Source organism: Podarcis tiliguerta (assembly GCF_965153285.1).
Source record: "Podarcis tiliguerta genome assembly, chromosome: 4".
NCBI classification, from domain to species: domain Eukaryota; kingdom Metazoa; phylum Chordata; class Lepidosauria; order Squamata; family Lacertidae; genus Podarcis; species Podarcis tiliguerta.
The window spans coordinates 21858453-21874876 of record NC_139537.1 but is presented as its reverse complement, the minus strand read 5'-3'; the positions used below and the strand labels follow the sequence as shown (position 1 = coordinate 21874876).

At 43.2% G+C, this 16424-nt stretch overlaps 1 protein-coding gene across 2 annotated transcripts; it reads right to left on the bottom strand.

The window, feature by feature from the left end:
• Window positions 1–11429: 11429 nt before the first annotated feature.
• Window positions 11430–14223, bottom strand: LOC310675817 (uncharacterized protein C11orf87 homolog). 2 transcript variants are annotated; one of them, XM_083436933.1, is made up of 2 exons: window positions 13854–14223; window positions 11430–13103 (listed from the first exon to the last, which is right to left on the bottom strand). In XM_083436933.1, the coding sequence occupies exon 2, from the start codon at window positions 12934–12936 to the stop codon at window positions 12475–12477; it is 462 nt and encodes a 153-aa protein (XP_083293059.1). In that variant the 5' UTR covers window positions 12937–13103; window positions 13854–14223; the 3' UTR covers window positions 11430–12474. The 2 variants fall into 2 exon arrangements, with proteins under 2 accessions (XP_083293059.1, XP_083293060.1); XM_083436934.1 differs by lacking the exon at window positions 13854–14223 and adding an exon at window positions 13219–13394.
• Window positions 14224–16424: the final 2201 nt, after the last annotated feature.

Here is a 16424-nt window from a genome sequence, read left to right as displayed (position 1 = left end):
GCATTCCCAAACTCAGCCCTCCAACTGTCTTGGGACTACAATTCCCATCATCCCTGACCACTGGTCCTGTTAGCTAGGGATGATGGGAGTTGTAGTTCCGAAACAGCTGGAGGGCCAAGTTTGGGGATGCTTGCTCTAGGTTTTCTCTGGCCCGGATAACTAAGGACTAAAGCAGGCCTGGGTATGCTGATTTTCTCCAGCTGTTGTCAGGCTTCACTTCTCATCTGCCACAGCCAGCAGGGTCAATGGTCAGAGGTGATTGGACTTGTAGTCTAGCAACATCTGAAGGACCACAGGTTTTGCTTTCCTGAACTAGAGGGTGGTGACCAGCATTCCCGCCTTTGAAGTACTAAGGTTAATGCTAGGGAGTCCCATTTAGTTTATAGATGAGCTGGAATTAAATTCATGGCAGCTCTTTTCTCCAAGGATACCAACCGGATCATTTGGATTTGTGGGAATAAATGCAAATCCTGTATCACTTGGGAATCTCAGGATCACTGTGTAAAGATCACTTCTGCCATTACTGTCAGTCCGGGTAGAATAGCCATGCAGGGAGCTCTTGAGTATATCACTCATGGTGGAAGGCATGCTTTTGTGTGCATTTGTGCCTGACTCAAAGGGACATTTCCTACTCGCATGCCTAAACCATTAGGCTTCATTCTACAGGTATGTGAAAGTGGGATTTGACGGAACCCAAGATAGCTTGTTGTTCTCTGTCAAATCCCACTGTCTCATACCCATAGGTCTTGGTACTTACATATAAAGACCTAAACAACTTTGGATCAGGTTTCCGAAAAGACCAACGTTCCCTCCATTGTCCACGAAGAAATGAAACCTGGTCAATCTTGCCACGGCCTGGTGATTATTGGCTTGTAGTAATCTGGAGGCAGGCTTTTTGTTCCTGCTGTTGTGGAACAAACTTAAATATGAAGCCCCATCTGTATTGGCATTCCGTCGACTTTTGAAGAGGCACCTACTTACACAGGGACTCCTGTGATCTCTTGACTGGAGCCTCATGCTTTAATCGCTGTGTTGCTTTAATGGGATTCTTTTGTGATGTTTATTTTTAATGTTTCCATTAGATGGTTTTCATTCATTGTAAGCCACTTAGAAGCCTATTTTGGCACTAGGCAGTATTGCATTTAATAATAATAATATTTCAAGGGTAAGTCAGTGGTGATCAACTAAATTTCATGAAGGAAAAAGTGGAAGGAAGAATAGCACCAGACTCCTGCCCAGCTTAGCCATCCTCTTGCATCCTTAGGGCCGGACATCACTGCATGTCCTGGGGAAGGAACAGGAGGGGTTGGCCAGTGAAGATGAGACTGATTTTGCTCCAGTGGACTACCTTTATTTTAAGGGCATAGCCTTCAATGTATTGATTGCGTTCTATTAATATTGTGAGCCACTTTGAGAGGTCCGGTTAAAAAAACCCAACAAGCTTCACATCCACCAAACAAATAAATACAGCTGTTGCAACCTTGTGTGGTAAACACTGGACCCACAAATACATACAAATGTGGGATGTATATGAAATATTTTGTAGATCTTATTATTAACCCCACTGAAGAACTGCACCGTAGTCTTGTCATGCAATTTGCTTGTCTTGTGCTGAGAAATCTCACTGGCTCTTACTTTTGGGATCTCTCCCTCACATACATACATACTCCTCCAGAAAGAAAATTCATACATACATACTCCTCCAGAAAGAAAAATCCAGTGGGGTTTGCCATCTATTTCTTTTTCTAGAGCTGATGGGATTATAACTAAAATAATTCCAAACTCTCTGATAACTCGTACATTTGTAGCAATGCAATATATATATTTGCAGGCACAATGTTTAATATCTGATAAGCTGCAACAGCTGTATAGAATTCAGTCGAGCATCACTGACTTACAATTGAATTTGGCAGTCTGATTTTCTTCTTGTTCATATTCATGAAGGATGCATGCAGCACTTCTGGGTCCTCTGAGCTTTCCCATCCACTGGTCTTAATTGTGAGCTGCATCTACCAGCATGAAGGCTGATCCAGCCTGCCTCAGCTTTGACATTGCTAGCAGTGCTCGCTGCCACATATTGCCAATGGTACTCGTTCCCCTCCCCCTTGTGAGCATATGTTTCTTAGAAAAATGGGCCAGTCGCAACACCATAATTCCATATCAGCTACAAAACAGCTCATTCGATCATTGTAAATGTTCACTGCAAGTGAAACGAAGGCTGAATTGAAACTAGCAATCATGTATAAAAAGAAGATTTGCATTCTGACGTATGCAAATATGCCTGAGGAATGTGGGCAGGAGGAATGTTACGCAGTGCGCCTAGAAAATTAAGTTATCCAGCAGGCTGATGCTGCCATTCTGGGTACATTTACTTGGAAGTAAAGCCTGTTGTAGATAGTAAAGGGATTACATCTGAATAAACATGCACAGAATTGGACTGCACATCAGTTAAGTTCTCTAAAGGTAGCTCCAAAAGCATTTGAACTCACAATTAAAAAATATGCTCTGTAAGGCTCTTACAAACTTTTGCAAATATACCAAAACGAATCATACCTATGCCTACAAAATCATTATGCTTGTATATTTCACAAAGCAGAGCATGGAAATTATGGCCAACACTCGGGTGTAAAAGGAGACAAAGCCCAATCCAGGAAGTAACAGATCGTCTCTCTATGAATGCAAGACACTGCTACACATGAGTAGCATTCAAGGCTCCAGCTTTCTGTCCACACCATTGCCAGATCCATGGATGCACACCTGCAAAAGCAGGTTTGATATATGATGAGTTAAAACAGCTGTTGCACTAGGGCATGGGTAGACCTCTTCAGTGCTCCTCCGAGCGAGAAAGAGAGAGAAAAGTTCCCCTGTTCTTTCCTTCTGCTGTTTGGCAAGAAGATCCACAAGGATTCTTACGCTTGCAGGGCATGGTCTAACCAAGCAAGGCTGCCTGATACATCTTGTGGTAATTTTTAATTGTAGCAGCATGAAAATGTGACAGCTTAAAATTGCTTCTGCTTTTAGGGTTGTTTTCGGTTTTGCTATTTGGATTCTTAAAATGGATTTGTACTTGCATTCAGTTTCATCACTGCTGTGTTAATATGTTTGGGGAGCCACACTGAAGCCCTTAATGCAGACCAGTGAGATACTGAGTGCAAAAAAACCCAATACTCCTAATTAATGCAAGAAACACACAATAGATCAACAAAATTTGGGTTCTATGGAATTGACGGAAGAGGCAGAGAAGTGGACTGCTGTCCATCACTTTTGATCACAATTGCCTGCAGGCGACTGAACTATAATTGCAACGTATTCTAACAGTAAAACCTCACATCTTCTTCTAGACGCTCTCATGTATTGCTTTCTGTTTTGATTTTCCCCCCAGTTCTATAACTAAAGATTATCTTCACCACCACCCCTCTGCCCCACAATACTAAAGCCACTCAGGCTGAAATTCTTGTTTGCAGAACTGTGTTTGTGGTACTTAAGATTCTCATGGTGGGGGATTATCAGACTTAAAAAACACACCAAAAATAAAGCAGAAGCAAATGTATTTCTCAGTCCAGTGATCAGGGATGACAAACTTCCAGTGCCCCCTCCTCCTTAATCCATAGGGACTTCTCTGACAGTTACAGAGCATGCTTCCACACACTGGGCTGTCAGTGTGCCTGAAATGAAGTATTCTTAATAAGAAAAGTATAATGTGTCAGACAGGGTTTTCTACTTCAGTTGGCAGAAATCATTTCCCCATGTTGGTGCCAGCCATGGTAGATTTGTGGAAATTGGTCCACTGATCACAGCCTAACCAAAACCCTATTACTCCCTCTAATAGCCAGGACTGGCCCAATATATCTTGCGGCCTGAGGCAGAACAGCAAATGGTTCTCCCTCCCCAAGTCAAAGTGCACTGTATGCAAGGACATTTGGAATATTTTGGCAGAAAACTCCATGCACACCTCTTGCCCTTCCTGGTGGCTTAAGTACAAGAATAACAAATTTAATAGCTAACAATTTGCTTTTCCCTTTAGTGACAGCCAAAATCAGGTGCCTACGGCAGATGCTTCATTCTGCCTAATGGTAGAACTGGCTACACATAGTGAACTTGGATGGCAAGTGCCAATATAAATGGAGCAGGAATGTGGCAACTGAGAAGCTAAAGGAAGGTGCTTGAGAAAGCCCAGCCATTTGCAGAAGTACACATTTAAAACAAACAAACAAACAAACAAACAAACAAACCTAAAAGGGTTTGTACACACACACACCAGACCAGGAACTGGGCTAGCCCAGGAGCTAAAGAATGTTGTGTGTCAGTTAAAAGAAAGTGAAAATGAGGGTGCAGAGGTAATGGAGTATTTGCAGCTTATAGTATCCCGGAGAAGAGCATGGCAGACTGGCTGAAAACATGTACTGCCAGCCAGCTAGGTTCTACTCTATTCCAATGGGGAAACTCCCTTCAAAAAGCAAAGAGGTCAGTCATATTTGGCCTTCTATCCAGTCCTCCTACCCTTCCACACTGAGAACCAGTGTGGTGCAGTGGTTAGACAGCTGGACTTAGGCAGAAGAAACACATTGGATCAGTCTCTCTTAGCCTAACATACCTCTCATGGAGGTCCTAATAACTTCAAGACCTTGTGCTTGCTTTCCCCTCCTCTTTGCCCCTCCTTTTTCCTTATGTGTCGTATCTTTTTAGATTGTGAGCCAGTGGGGAAGGGTTATCCGAGTACTGGTTTTTTTAAAGCTGCTATGAGAGCCTTTTTGAATAAAGAGCTAGGAATAAATGCCATAAATAAATAAAATTGTGAGGATAGAATAGGGGGAACCATGCAAACCACCCAAATCTCCTTGGAGGAGAAAATAAAGAAATAAAACAAATGCCTGATCTCTTTTTTTTAAAGCTATTTAAGTGAATGGTCACCACCACATCACTGCAGCAATGTTTTTGATAAGCAGTGCATTGTAGCCACCTCTTCCTTTGGATAAATATTATCATCCTCCATCTACAAATTGGGTCAAATGGTACCCATCTAGCCTTAAAGATGAATTACAGAAGGGTAGTAGCAACAAAGAGCTCTGTAGCAGCTGAATAACTTATACATTTATTGACACACAATCTATTGTAGCCCAAAGCTCCCTACATCAAATTCATGAAGCGAAACCTAAAGTTGGCAAGTATATATACTGATTACCCCCCCAAAAATAAAAGGAGGGTTGACGCAGAAAACATCTCAGGTCTTTAAGTAGTTGAGCCTCAGTAACTGCATCCTGAGAAATTATAGCTTTGTTAAATTCTGAAAGTGGAAATATGCAGCTAATAGTATATATACACAGCACGGCACATTGTAGCAATTATCTTGCATTCTCTGTGCCCTCGGAGGTAGGTCACAATTATTTTCGTTTTACTGAAAATAAAACCTGGGAACTGAATCCAGGTCAGCTGAGGGTTCAGAAAACGAGGAGCAACACTGTAGCTGCTTTATGCCTGAACGGTACATGCAGCGGAAGGAGAAGGTGGTAGAGTCCTAAAGTGAGAAAATTCACTTTAGACATGGGGAGTGCTTTTCAACAGTGGCGTAGCGTGGGGGGTGCAGGGGGGGGCCGGCCGCACCAGGCGCAACATCTGGGGGGGGGGCGCGCTCGCCCTCGCAGCTCTCTGCCCCTACCTGGCTCACTCACTCTCTCTCACTGCAGTGCTGGCTGTGCGAATCCGATCCGAGCCGCCGGGTCGCTGCCCACTGTGGAGGGGGGCGGTGCCAGGCATGTGGTGCGGTGCGGAGAGAGAGCGAGGGACTATCTGGGGGAGGGACAGTGCAGCGGGGGGGGGGTGCAAATTACTTGCCTTGCCCCGGGTGCTGACAACCCACGCTACGCCACTGCTTTTCAATGCTCTCATATGTGGAAATAAGATATAGCAAAATGCTCCTGAAAGAACAAACTAGCACAGTATGGACCACTCTGGGTTAGAACATTTCTCCCTGGCATACTAGAGCCAGGGTGAGGAATCCATCATTGGGCATGCTGGCCAGGCTTCTGAGAGTTGGCAGTCAAAACAACTTCAAATCCAAGTTCTCCATCCTTGCTGTAAATCTTTCAACATGGGACTTGCGGTCATGCGCGGCAAAGTCCTTTTGTAGGCCCCTAACCACTCAGTTGAATCCGCCCCATATTAATCAACCCTGCACAGGCCACTGGGAATGCTAAGCTGCTTACAGACAACAACTCTTCACATGACTGGAAGCCACAAATGTCTACTAACCTAGTGGCAGATACTGCATTATTATAAGCTTTTAAACCAATACATCCTAAGCTAATATGTCCTTTAGCTCCAGTAGACTGGTACAGGCTATGACGTCCTGCTTCCATGGCCCCATCTGTGACCCAGAATCCATTGCTTCGTATAACTATGTAACACAACAACTGTTTCACCAAAGATGAATGCAATCCACCAAGTGGCAGATGGTGGCCTCCCAGAAACGTCATTATCTTCCTGCTTTTTGCTACCTGCCTGGTACTGCAAAAGAGAAAATAAAAATAAGGATGTTGCCAGGCAGCTGGCATGACAAAAAGACATGGCTAGCGAGCTGGCTCAGTTGATGTGCCTGCCAGTTCTACAAGCATAAATGGAAGGTGGAAATGGAACAAAAGCCTCACTGCAGGCAGGGAGAGAGGCCAATTCCTTATTGCAGCCACGCCCTTTCTGCCATTGATGTCAATGGAATAGTGAAATGGACTTAGACAAAGCGCAGTTTCTCGTGTTCTGACTCTTAAAAATACAAAATTCTTCAGCATTTTCCTGAAAATTCATCCGAATAAACACATTTTCATAAGCAAGCAATTTCCCCTAATTATATTATTTTCACACATGCATTCATTTTAATGCAAAATTCCCCCTAATGTATGTATTTTTCTAAACACTGCTTTGTTGGAGAACTGCATCACAAAATTTGGATGAGTACAAAATCTGAAGGATGGCTGTTTTTGTTCTCCTGATGTTTCAGAAAGTGAATTTCTCCCCCATCACTCGATTGCAGGAGGGTCCAGTTTTAGCAAATTTCACTCCAAAGGGAAGCTTTGTTGAGTCCTCCAACCTCATTCTTTTTAAAGGACTCAACACAGGATTTAAATTATGGAGGAAAATGCAGAGGTAGCCATAATGAAATCAAAAGGCCTATCATTTGACTTCCTTCTATAGCCTTCTAAAAACAGGAGTTAAGGGTGTTGTCTTAAAATTTAAGGGGAACAGTCCACCCCTAACACCCTATAGATTGAACTCTGGGCACACATGTAGACCCTTTCACACACTTTAAAAAATAGAAATTTCAAATATTTCTAAAACATGCTAGTCATTGGCACAGGAGTATATCTTACTTATCATAGTCACTATCCATTAAGAATCAAATGAAAATGTGTTCACATTTCCAGAAGCTCGCTTTGGCCTTCCTGGGGTTTAACATGAAGAACTGCAAACAAATTTACAATGCAAGAGACCACAGTAAGACTCCAAAAGTCTATGTATCACAGGCTACGACAACATTCCCAACATTCCCAAATACTACCAAGTTCACACTAGGAGTTACTCCCGAGTACATTTGCATAGGATTGCTCTCATATGTTCATAGCTTTAAGGCCTGTTTCTCTGTATGTATTCTGAAATGAAAGTCCTATTGAATTGAATAGTTTGCTCTCAAGTAGATGTGCAAAAGATCTCAGCCATGTGCCACAATCCTAAACAGATTTACAGCGCAAGCCTCACCATGTCTACTCAGATGTATGTTCTATTAATGCAATGGGGCTTACTCTCAGATAAGTAGGGTTAGGATTGCAGCCTTACCTGGGACTACCCCCCCCCCACATTAAACACAACAGGACCTACTTCTGAGTAAACATGCATAGAAGGACAGATTTCCTCTCTCTCCCACCAACAGTTAATATAAGCCATTTCCCTTGCTCTTCTGATTCCGAGAGAGAAGCATCCAGCTTATTAATACTGAATGATAAGTGGAAAAGTTTAGTTGTAGCTGTAGGGCTTTGAAGCAATTGGTTTGACAGAATCTCTGTGCCTCCAGTCCCTTTGGAAAAAACATCCTAGCTACTCTTCAGATGACACATTGTTCCATAAGAAATTAAAAGAAAACCTACACATCTTGCTCTGCTTTCCCAAAAACGGTTTATATAAACCCCTAAAGAGGCAGCACTTTAAAGTTATTTGGAACTATTTTTGTAAGCTGAACATTTACATTTACCTTTAGTACAGTAATTTATTATAGTACCTTACATTTCTAGTATTTGGCAATTTGTGTTTTTAAAAAAAAATATAAATTCTGCATTGCTGCTGTTTTAATCAAACCTTGTTCTAAGCAAACTCTTTTTAAGTTAAAGGATGTATCTCACTTCTTGCAAAATATAGCCATGCGGAAAAATTCAGCCACAAACTACGTTTTGATGCAGACAGGAATATATATATATGTTTAACAATGTTTTTTTGCAAATGAACAGATGTTATTATTATTTGCATCTGCAAATACAGAGCTATTTCTGTGCTTTGGTGCCTCTTTTTACCTTTCCTCACAAATAGTACAATTTTATAACTGCAGTAAGTTTTGAAAGGCAGTGCACCTCTGGGGAATTACTGCATGCACTGAGTGATTATGAGAGAAAAGAAGGGGATTGATTTCAGACACTCAAGCAGAATTGTCATTCTGAAATGCATTGGAGTGACCTGTAAACTTCACACTACTTGGATAGTATGAATCATAATAATTTGTTCATAAATAGTAATAATTTGTTCAAAGCCAAAAGCACAAAATCAGTGGTAGAAGCAACAATCCTCTCAAAGGTAAGTCTCATTGTTTCAATGGGAGTTAAGTCCATGCTTAAATCTCTCCAAATAAAACCAACAGATCTCCCTTATCATTGATTGGATTCTGCCTAATAATATTATCTACATTAAAAGGCTTGCCCCCCCCCCCCAGATTTCAGTCCAACTAAAGTTAGTGGTGTCCTAAGCCCAGTTCTCACTAATGTGGTGAACCTGTGTCTAGGCTGTACAACTTCAGAATGATAATCAGGATTCACATGCATCGATGCTCCTAAAATTTAATTAAATTGCAGGAAAAACAAGATGTCAGGGCAAAGGTGAGGCTGGAACGCTTTCCCTGGCATCTAGCTTTCTATGTGTAAGGACTTACTTCCTTTTGTTTGCATGGAAGAGCATTCTGTCATGTGAGACACCACTTGCAGTCTGCAATCCAAGCACAGATTTACCACCTGAACTACTCTTTGTAACAACAAAGCCCAAGTCCCCTAGAAAATAATGGGAATTGTTATTCTTAATTTTTCATGGCTAGATTGTTATACTGGTTTCAATGGAACTGGGGCCTAGTACTCACTAAGGTGAAAATCCTGTTCCTGCAGTGTACCAGTTTACACTGCAAGTGTATTCTACATCATTAGAGGGGAAAGCAGAGAGGAAAGATAATCATATCATCATATCTGCCCAACTAAGGAGTTAGGTGCCAGTTTTACATAACTGCATTGCTTAAACCTAATTGCCAGTGCTACGGTGTATTTGGCATTATAAACCATCCCGAGCTTTTGGAGTAGTCTCCTCTGGCTAGATTGATAGAGTATTTGTCTAAAAGGAATGGAAACATAGATTCTAGCCCAGCAGCAATTTCTCATCTAATTAGCCAAGAGTAGGAGGAAAGATGGAAAAAATATCAATAAGCCAAATTTGTTGCATTTTGATGCCACAGTGGCAGTGCAACACAAACGTGTTGGAAATATGTGTTCGACTGCCCATCTTCTAAAGCTCCCCCACTCCATGGCCAATCTTCTAAAGTCTATTAATTTAATCAAGTTATCCAAGTGGCCTGTCTTGTTTTAAGAGAATTATGCTTTCCACCATCACTGAGGGAAAGAGGAGAGAATGTGCAGAGGACAGAAGATAGAATATTAAAAATTAAAGGCTCTCTGGATGTAATGTATATCTAGTTGATGCCCTCTTCCATTTAATTTTTCTCCATTGTATTGCTATTAATTAACACAAACCTAAGAGATTCTGCACCCTCAGACATGGTACAGAAGAGATTTTAGGAATTTAGACAACTCACCTAAAGCAGCCTTGTATTTAAGTACTGGCCTGGTAGCCATAGATTACCAGAAATTCCATGCAGGCCACTGAGCAATGTAGTGTGCTTCGTTCCTCCTCTGTGCCCAACATAAAAACCGAGCAGGCTGCTAGAGGATGGAAGGCACATCTTCCGTGCCCAGCACAGAAACACAGCTTGCAATATCTTATCTGCCAACCCGCAGCACACTACTATTTTGTTTCTTTGCAGGCTAGTACATTTTGTGGGCTTATATACAAGACTGACTCATGGCACTTGCTGGCAGCAAATAATGTCTGATGATGATGATGATTTAAAGTAATTTTAAACCAAATCTACTGTGTTTCCTGTAAGTGCTATTTCTTTTGACTGAAAGAAATGAGATAATAATTGCAAAACAACAACCCCACACACCTTTGAGCACCATTTTGGCAATGTTGAGCACATTTAAGCCCTGATAACATCACAGTCCTGGGCACATTTACTCTGTCCATTACACTTGTTCCTTAGTAACATTGCCATGCTATGCATGCCTATTCAAAAGTAAGTCTCATTCAAAGACCTTATTCCCAGGTAAGTAGGTAGAGGATTGAAGTTTAACTTCTAGAGGAGACTTAAAGCACAGTGCTATGAAAATTTACTTGGAAGCAACTCCTACTTTATTCAATGGAACTTATTACCAAGTAAATGAATGTAGGATGGCAGTTGAAGGCACATACTTTACTCTCGCCCATTGAAATTAATGGAACTTAACAATGTTTAACTTAGTTCCCTCTGTTATCAGTATTAACAACATACAGCCACACACTTTCCTCAAGTAATTTGTGGTCATTTGTCTTTGGGAAAGGACACCACCCCCTTCTAAAATATTATGTTTTAATAATGACATTTTTGTCACACCCCCTTTGGGGGTCTGGATTCACAAGAGAGGAGCAACTGTGAGGGTATAAGTGGTATGTTGTCACCATACAGTATTCTGGATAGGAAGATGCCAAAACTATATCTCAATAAGAACAGTAGAAGACATCTCCATTTTATACAAATGCAAAACTGAATTTTCGGAAGGGTAAACTGTAAGTTGAGAATAACGCAGTAAAGGATGTTGCTTAGAATGTAGCATAAAATCACAGAATCACAGAGATGCAGGGAACCCTGAGGGTCATCTAGTCCAATCCCCTGCAATGCAGGAATCTCAACACAGACTCAAAGAACTGTAGAGTTAGGAGGGACCCTGGGGGTCATCTGAAATAAGACTTCCTACAACACTAGCAATGTGGAAACTTTTCAAAGATTCAAGGATAAAAATAAATTACTGCAATCACCTTAGTTTTGGTCACCACAAAAGGTATCTTATTCCAGATTTAATAATAAGAAAAAGATTGTTACAATTGAAAATGCCTAAAGAGAGAAACAGAGAAAGATACAACCCAAAACATTCCTGTGGAGTAACAACCCCAGTCCCTCCCATAGATAATAGATATAGGTATAGAAGCATAGCTAGTCTGTTTGGCATACGCAGCTTTGCAGGGCACAGGGTATATAATACTGCAGAGAGAAAGCGAGAGGAATTAAAAAAAATTAAAAAGGAGATCAGCATCAGTTGATGGAGGGTCATTTTTTATTTGCTTATGCTTAATCAGGGGCAGGTGGTTTTATTTTTGTATGCCAATCTCTTAAAAGAGAGTGATGGTGTTGGAAAAGAGGAGGAGGGGAGAACTGTTATTGACACAAGAAACCTTACGAAAAGGTCAGATCTTTCATGCTTCACTGCAAATTGGTCAACAGAACAGTCCCCTCACCTTGCCAGTGCCACTGAGACAAAAGTCCAAAAGCATGTTTAGAAGTAGTCTCTCCCTCTTTCTGTCGCCCCCCCCCGGCCCCCGTTATCTCTCCCTCCCTTTTTCATTCTTGGCCGGTGATACAGTCCTTTAAATACCATGACACTTAAGGATAATCTCCAACAAAGAAGGGTAGGGAAATAGAGATATGCTGTTATATATAATCTAGATCATTTATATATGTACATCACAATTGTACTGTCTGCACCTTTTCTTATCGGGCAGATTACTTTATATTTGGTAGCACTGTGCAGCTTTTTCTTGTCTTCTCTGAAAGGAAAATAAAGAAATAAAGATGCATCCTTCCCTTTGCAAAAAGTCAATGAGAAACGCAATGAAATTTGTCATGCGTTTGATTTCTGGTTGCTTCTTTCCTTATTAATAATAGTAGTAGTAGTAATAATAATAATAATAATAATAATATTTTTTCTTCTTCATCTTCTTCAAGATTATAATGATAACCACTCAAATATGTACAAACACCAAACAGTGTCTTTTGGTGAGGTCCCCACAGAAAATAAAAAGGAAAGAAAATCAAGACAATACCACTGTGTGCAAAAGCCCTGGAGTATCTGTGTCCAAACATGATCTTTCAGGATGTGTTTTCTGTGGTTCTGGAGCAGAAGTACACTGGGTATTAGAATCCTGGGTGGTTCTTCCCAGCCTGGATGTTTCTCTTCCTTGAGGTATTTCACACGAACCACCTGCCTCAGCGCTGGTGCTGCTGCAGTGGTCCCGTTCGTATTCCTCCTGAGCCTTTTGCATTTTCCGTTTCTTCATCTTCCTCTTGTGGACATGGAAAGTAATGAGGGAGAGGAGGATCAGGCAGAAGATGAGGGCGATCAGAACAATTAAAACAAAAGTGGAAGAGAAAGACTGGAAGAGCTGCCCCATTTGCACGATGCAGGTGGTACTGGCATTTGAAGAGCCAGATGTCCTATTCAAGAGGCAGGGCGGCAGGGAGAGCCTCAACTCCTTGGAGAGCTTGGCACTCATTGAGGAGGCTTTTCGTAAAGACGAGGATCCTCTCTCGTCCTCTCTCGCTGCAGATGCTCGAGCTGGGATGCTGGCAATGTTTCGGGGAAATGCCTTGCCTTCACACAGTCCTTCACGCTCCCTCCCTCTTTTTTTCTCCTTCGCTAAGGAGGAAAGGAAGATCCAGCCTGCAAAATGAAAAAAAAGGGGGGGGGTTAAATGTTTCTTCCCTGGCTTAAAAGAAAACCATTATGATACTCCCCTCTCATCTTCTATTATCTCCCCCCCCTTAAGCACCGCTACCTCAAATTAATCTTTCCAGCTGCAGAGGTCTCCCCCATCCCCCAAAACTAAACACACTTCAGCGGGCGGCATCTAGAACAATGACTGAGGTAGGGTGGGTTGTCGGTGGAGCGATTTAAACAGGCAAGAGAGCGCCCTGGAAATTGAGGACCGCATCCTAGCGGGTCCCTGCTGCCTCCCAAATCACAGAAAATAGGGAGAATCACATAGCGATACATATCTGTCTAGTGATATGCAGACATATAGATATACGGGTATCTATAGATAGATATAAAATTTTAATCTATATAGATAGATCAAAATATACATAGTCCACAAACTGCATTGGCAACCTCATTTTCTCAAATTACTCAGCAGCTTGGTAGGCGTGTGTTTTCCCTCCCCCCCCCCCCCCAATAGCCTGACCAAGTTCCAGAGGCTGGCAAAGTTTGGACTTGTGCGGACCCCCCTCCCTCCTCGTGCACCTTCTGGGGCTGCCCCCCATCCCACCCCACGGCAGCCGCCCCCCCCCAAAGCCAACCCCGCAGGCTGTTTCGCGAGGGGAGACCCTGAGGGGGTGAAAGGCAGAGGTGGGGGGGGGAGGTCCACCGGGAAGCGAACCCCGGCGGAAAAGAGACGTCGCCCCCTTCCCTTACCTGGGCCTCCGCTGCGGGGAGTTGTGCCCGGTCTGTGTGTCGCTGGCGAGGGAGCCCCCCGAGTGCACACAGGCTGCGGAAAGCGCTGAATGAAGCGGGCAGAGCCGCCGCCGCCGCTTCGGAGAGCTCAGCGGCCAGCCTATAGCCAGCCCGGGCGGTGACGTCACGCAGCCAGGAGCCTCTGACTGGGCTCCGCTTCCCGCCGCTCCCCCTGTGCCTCGTCGTCGTCGCCGCCGCCGCCTCACCGGCTTTTGTTTCTTCTCCCTCAGGCGGAGGGGCTGAGGCGCTCGGGAAAGAAGCCTGGCTCACCCTCAGGCTACGCTCTCCCGGGTCTCCTCCTCCTCACTGTTCCCATAGCACCTTATTTTGCTGCACCCCACTCCCCTCACACTCCCTTCATATGCTAAAAAATAAAAATATAATAAATCGCGTTCTCCTTCCTCCCAAATCCATAATCGATTGAGCCAAACGAACCTCCGCGACCGTTCAGAAGTTTCCCGCGCGCGTCCCCCCCCCGTTATTATTTATTACCCTTCACTCTTTTAAGGTCCCAGGGCATGAAAACGCGACATTTGAAACAACTCGCAAGCGTAAAAATAAGGCGGGTCCTAAAAACACAACGCCTCAAGGGCATAGCTGCCAACGTTTTCCCCTTTTTAAGGGAAATTCCCTTATTCCGAATAGGATACCTCGCAAGAAAGGAGAAAAGTTGACAGCTATGCTCAAGGGTAGAAAAGAAAAAATGCCAGAGTTTAGGATGGTTTATATTTATACTGCCATCCCTGCCTCGTCCACAAGCACCTCAGCCAAACAAGGCCATAAGTGAAGCCCAGTTATAATGCCCACCTTTGCCTAATCCATCACCACAAGCAAGCCTTAATGCTCCTTCAGAAGTAAGAGAAATCCTATTTATAATACAGAGCAGTATAATGGAGGCCGCTCCATTAGAGTGAATGGGGTACCTGTCCCACCAAATTCAGTCTGCCCTCAGCCAGCCCCAAGCAACCTGCCTGCCTGCCTTTTAATTTACAGTCAATCCGGGTAGCATTAGAGCATGAGACTCTTTTGATCTCAGGGTGGTGGGTTCAAGCCTCACGTTGGGCAAAAGATTCCTGCAGTACAGGGGGTTGGACTAGATGACCCCCAGGGTCCCTTCCCACTCTATAGTTCTATGATTCCCCCACCTTAGTCCATATCCTCCAACATTTCTCTGATGAAAATAGGGACGTCCCATTCCAGAATTATAATTTTACTATTTATACACCACACTTCTTACTGGGTTGCCCCACCCACTCTGAGCAGCTTCCAACATACATAAAAACATTAAACATTTAAAAAAAACCCAACCCTTCCCTATACAGGATTGCCTTCAGAAGGCTCGAGGGTTGGATAACTCCATACCCTCCAGTGTTTCTCCAATGAAAATAGGGACATCCTAAAGAAACGTGGGACATTCCGGGATCAAATCAGAAACTGGGATGGCTTCTCCACATCAGGGCTGTTGTTGTTGTTGTTTAGTAGTGTCCGAATCTTTGTGACCCCATGGACCAGAGCACGCAAGGCACTCCTGTCTTCCACTGTCTCCCGCAGTGGAGGTCAAACTCATGCTGGTAGCTTTGAGAACACTGTCCAACCATCTCGTCCTCTGCCGTCCCCTTCTCCTTGTGCATCTTTCTCAGCATCAGGGTCTTTTCCAGGGAGTCTTCTCTTCTCATGAGGTGGCCAAAGTATTGGAGCCTCAGCTTCACGATCTGTCCTTCCAGTGAGCACTCAGGGCTGATTTCCTTCAGAATGGAGAGGTTTGATCTTCTTGCAGTCCATGGGACTCTCAAGAGTCTCCTCCAGCACCATAATTCAAAAGCATCAATTCTTCGGCGATCAGCCTTCTTTATGGTCCAGCTCTCACTTCCATACATCAACACAGCTTTAACTATACGGACCTTTGTCGGCAAGGTGATGTCTCTGCTTTTTAAGATGCTGTCTAGGTTTGTCATTGCTTTTCTCCCAAGAAGCAGGCTTTTAATTTCGTGACTGCTGTCACCATCTGAAGTGATCATGGAGCCCAAGAAAGTAAAATCTCTCACTGGCTCCATTTCTTCCCCTTCTATTTGCCAGGAGGTGATGGGACCAGTAGCCAAATCAGGGACACCCGTGGAAAATAGGGACACTTGGAGGCTCTGTTAGTCTCAGTGTTGCCCTTGTTAATTCAGCAGAGAGAAAGATGGAGACAAAACTAGCTTCTGGAGGAGATATATGATAGTTGTAGGAGACTTCAACAACTCTGGTATCAGTTGGAGCTCAAACCTGGTTGAGAACGTAAGATCCAACAGTTTGCTGACAATTTCATTTTCCAGAAGGTGGAAGAAGCAACAAGGCAATCAATTATCTTGGACCTGATCATCACCAATAGGGAAAAACTGGTCAATGAGGAGGAAATGACCACTCCTTAGGGATTCATTATACCAAAGAAATGGAAAGGTATAATTCCAACAAAGAAGAAAAGTGAGGGGCATTTAAAGAAACTGGTGAGGAGCATTCAAATTAGCTGACGTTGAAAGGGAGCATGCATAA

Bases quoted from the DNA above. Each gene is read 5' to 3' on its own strand.
- LOC310675817 (XM_083436933.1), bottom strand. From the start codon at position 12,936: ATGAGTGCCAAGCTCTCCAAGGAGTTGAGGCTCTCCCTGCCGCCCTGC.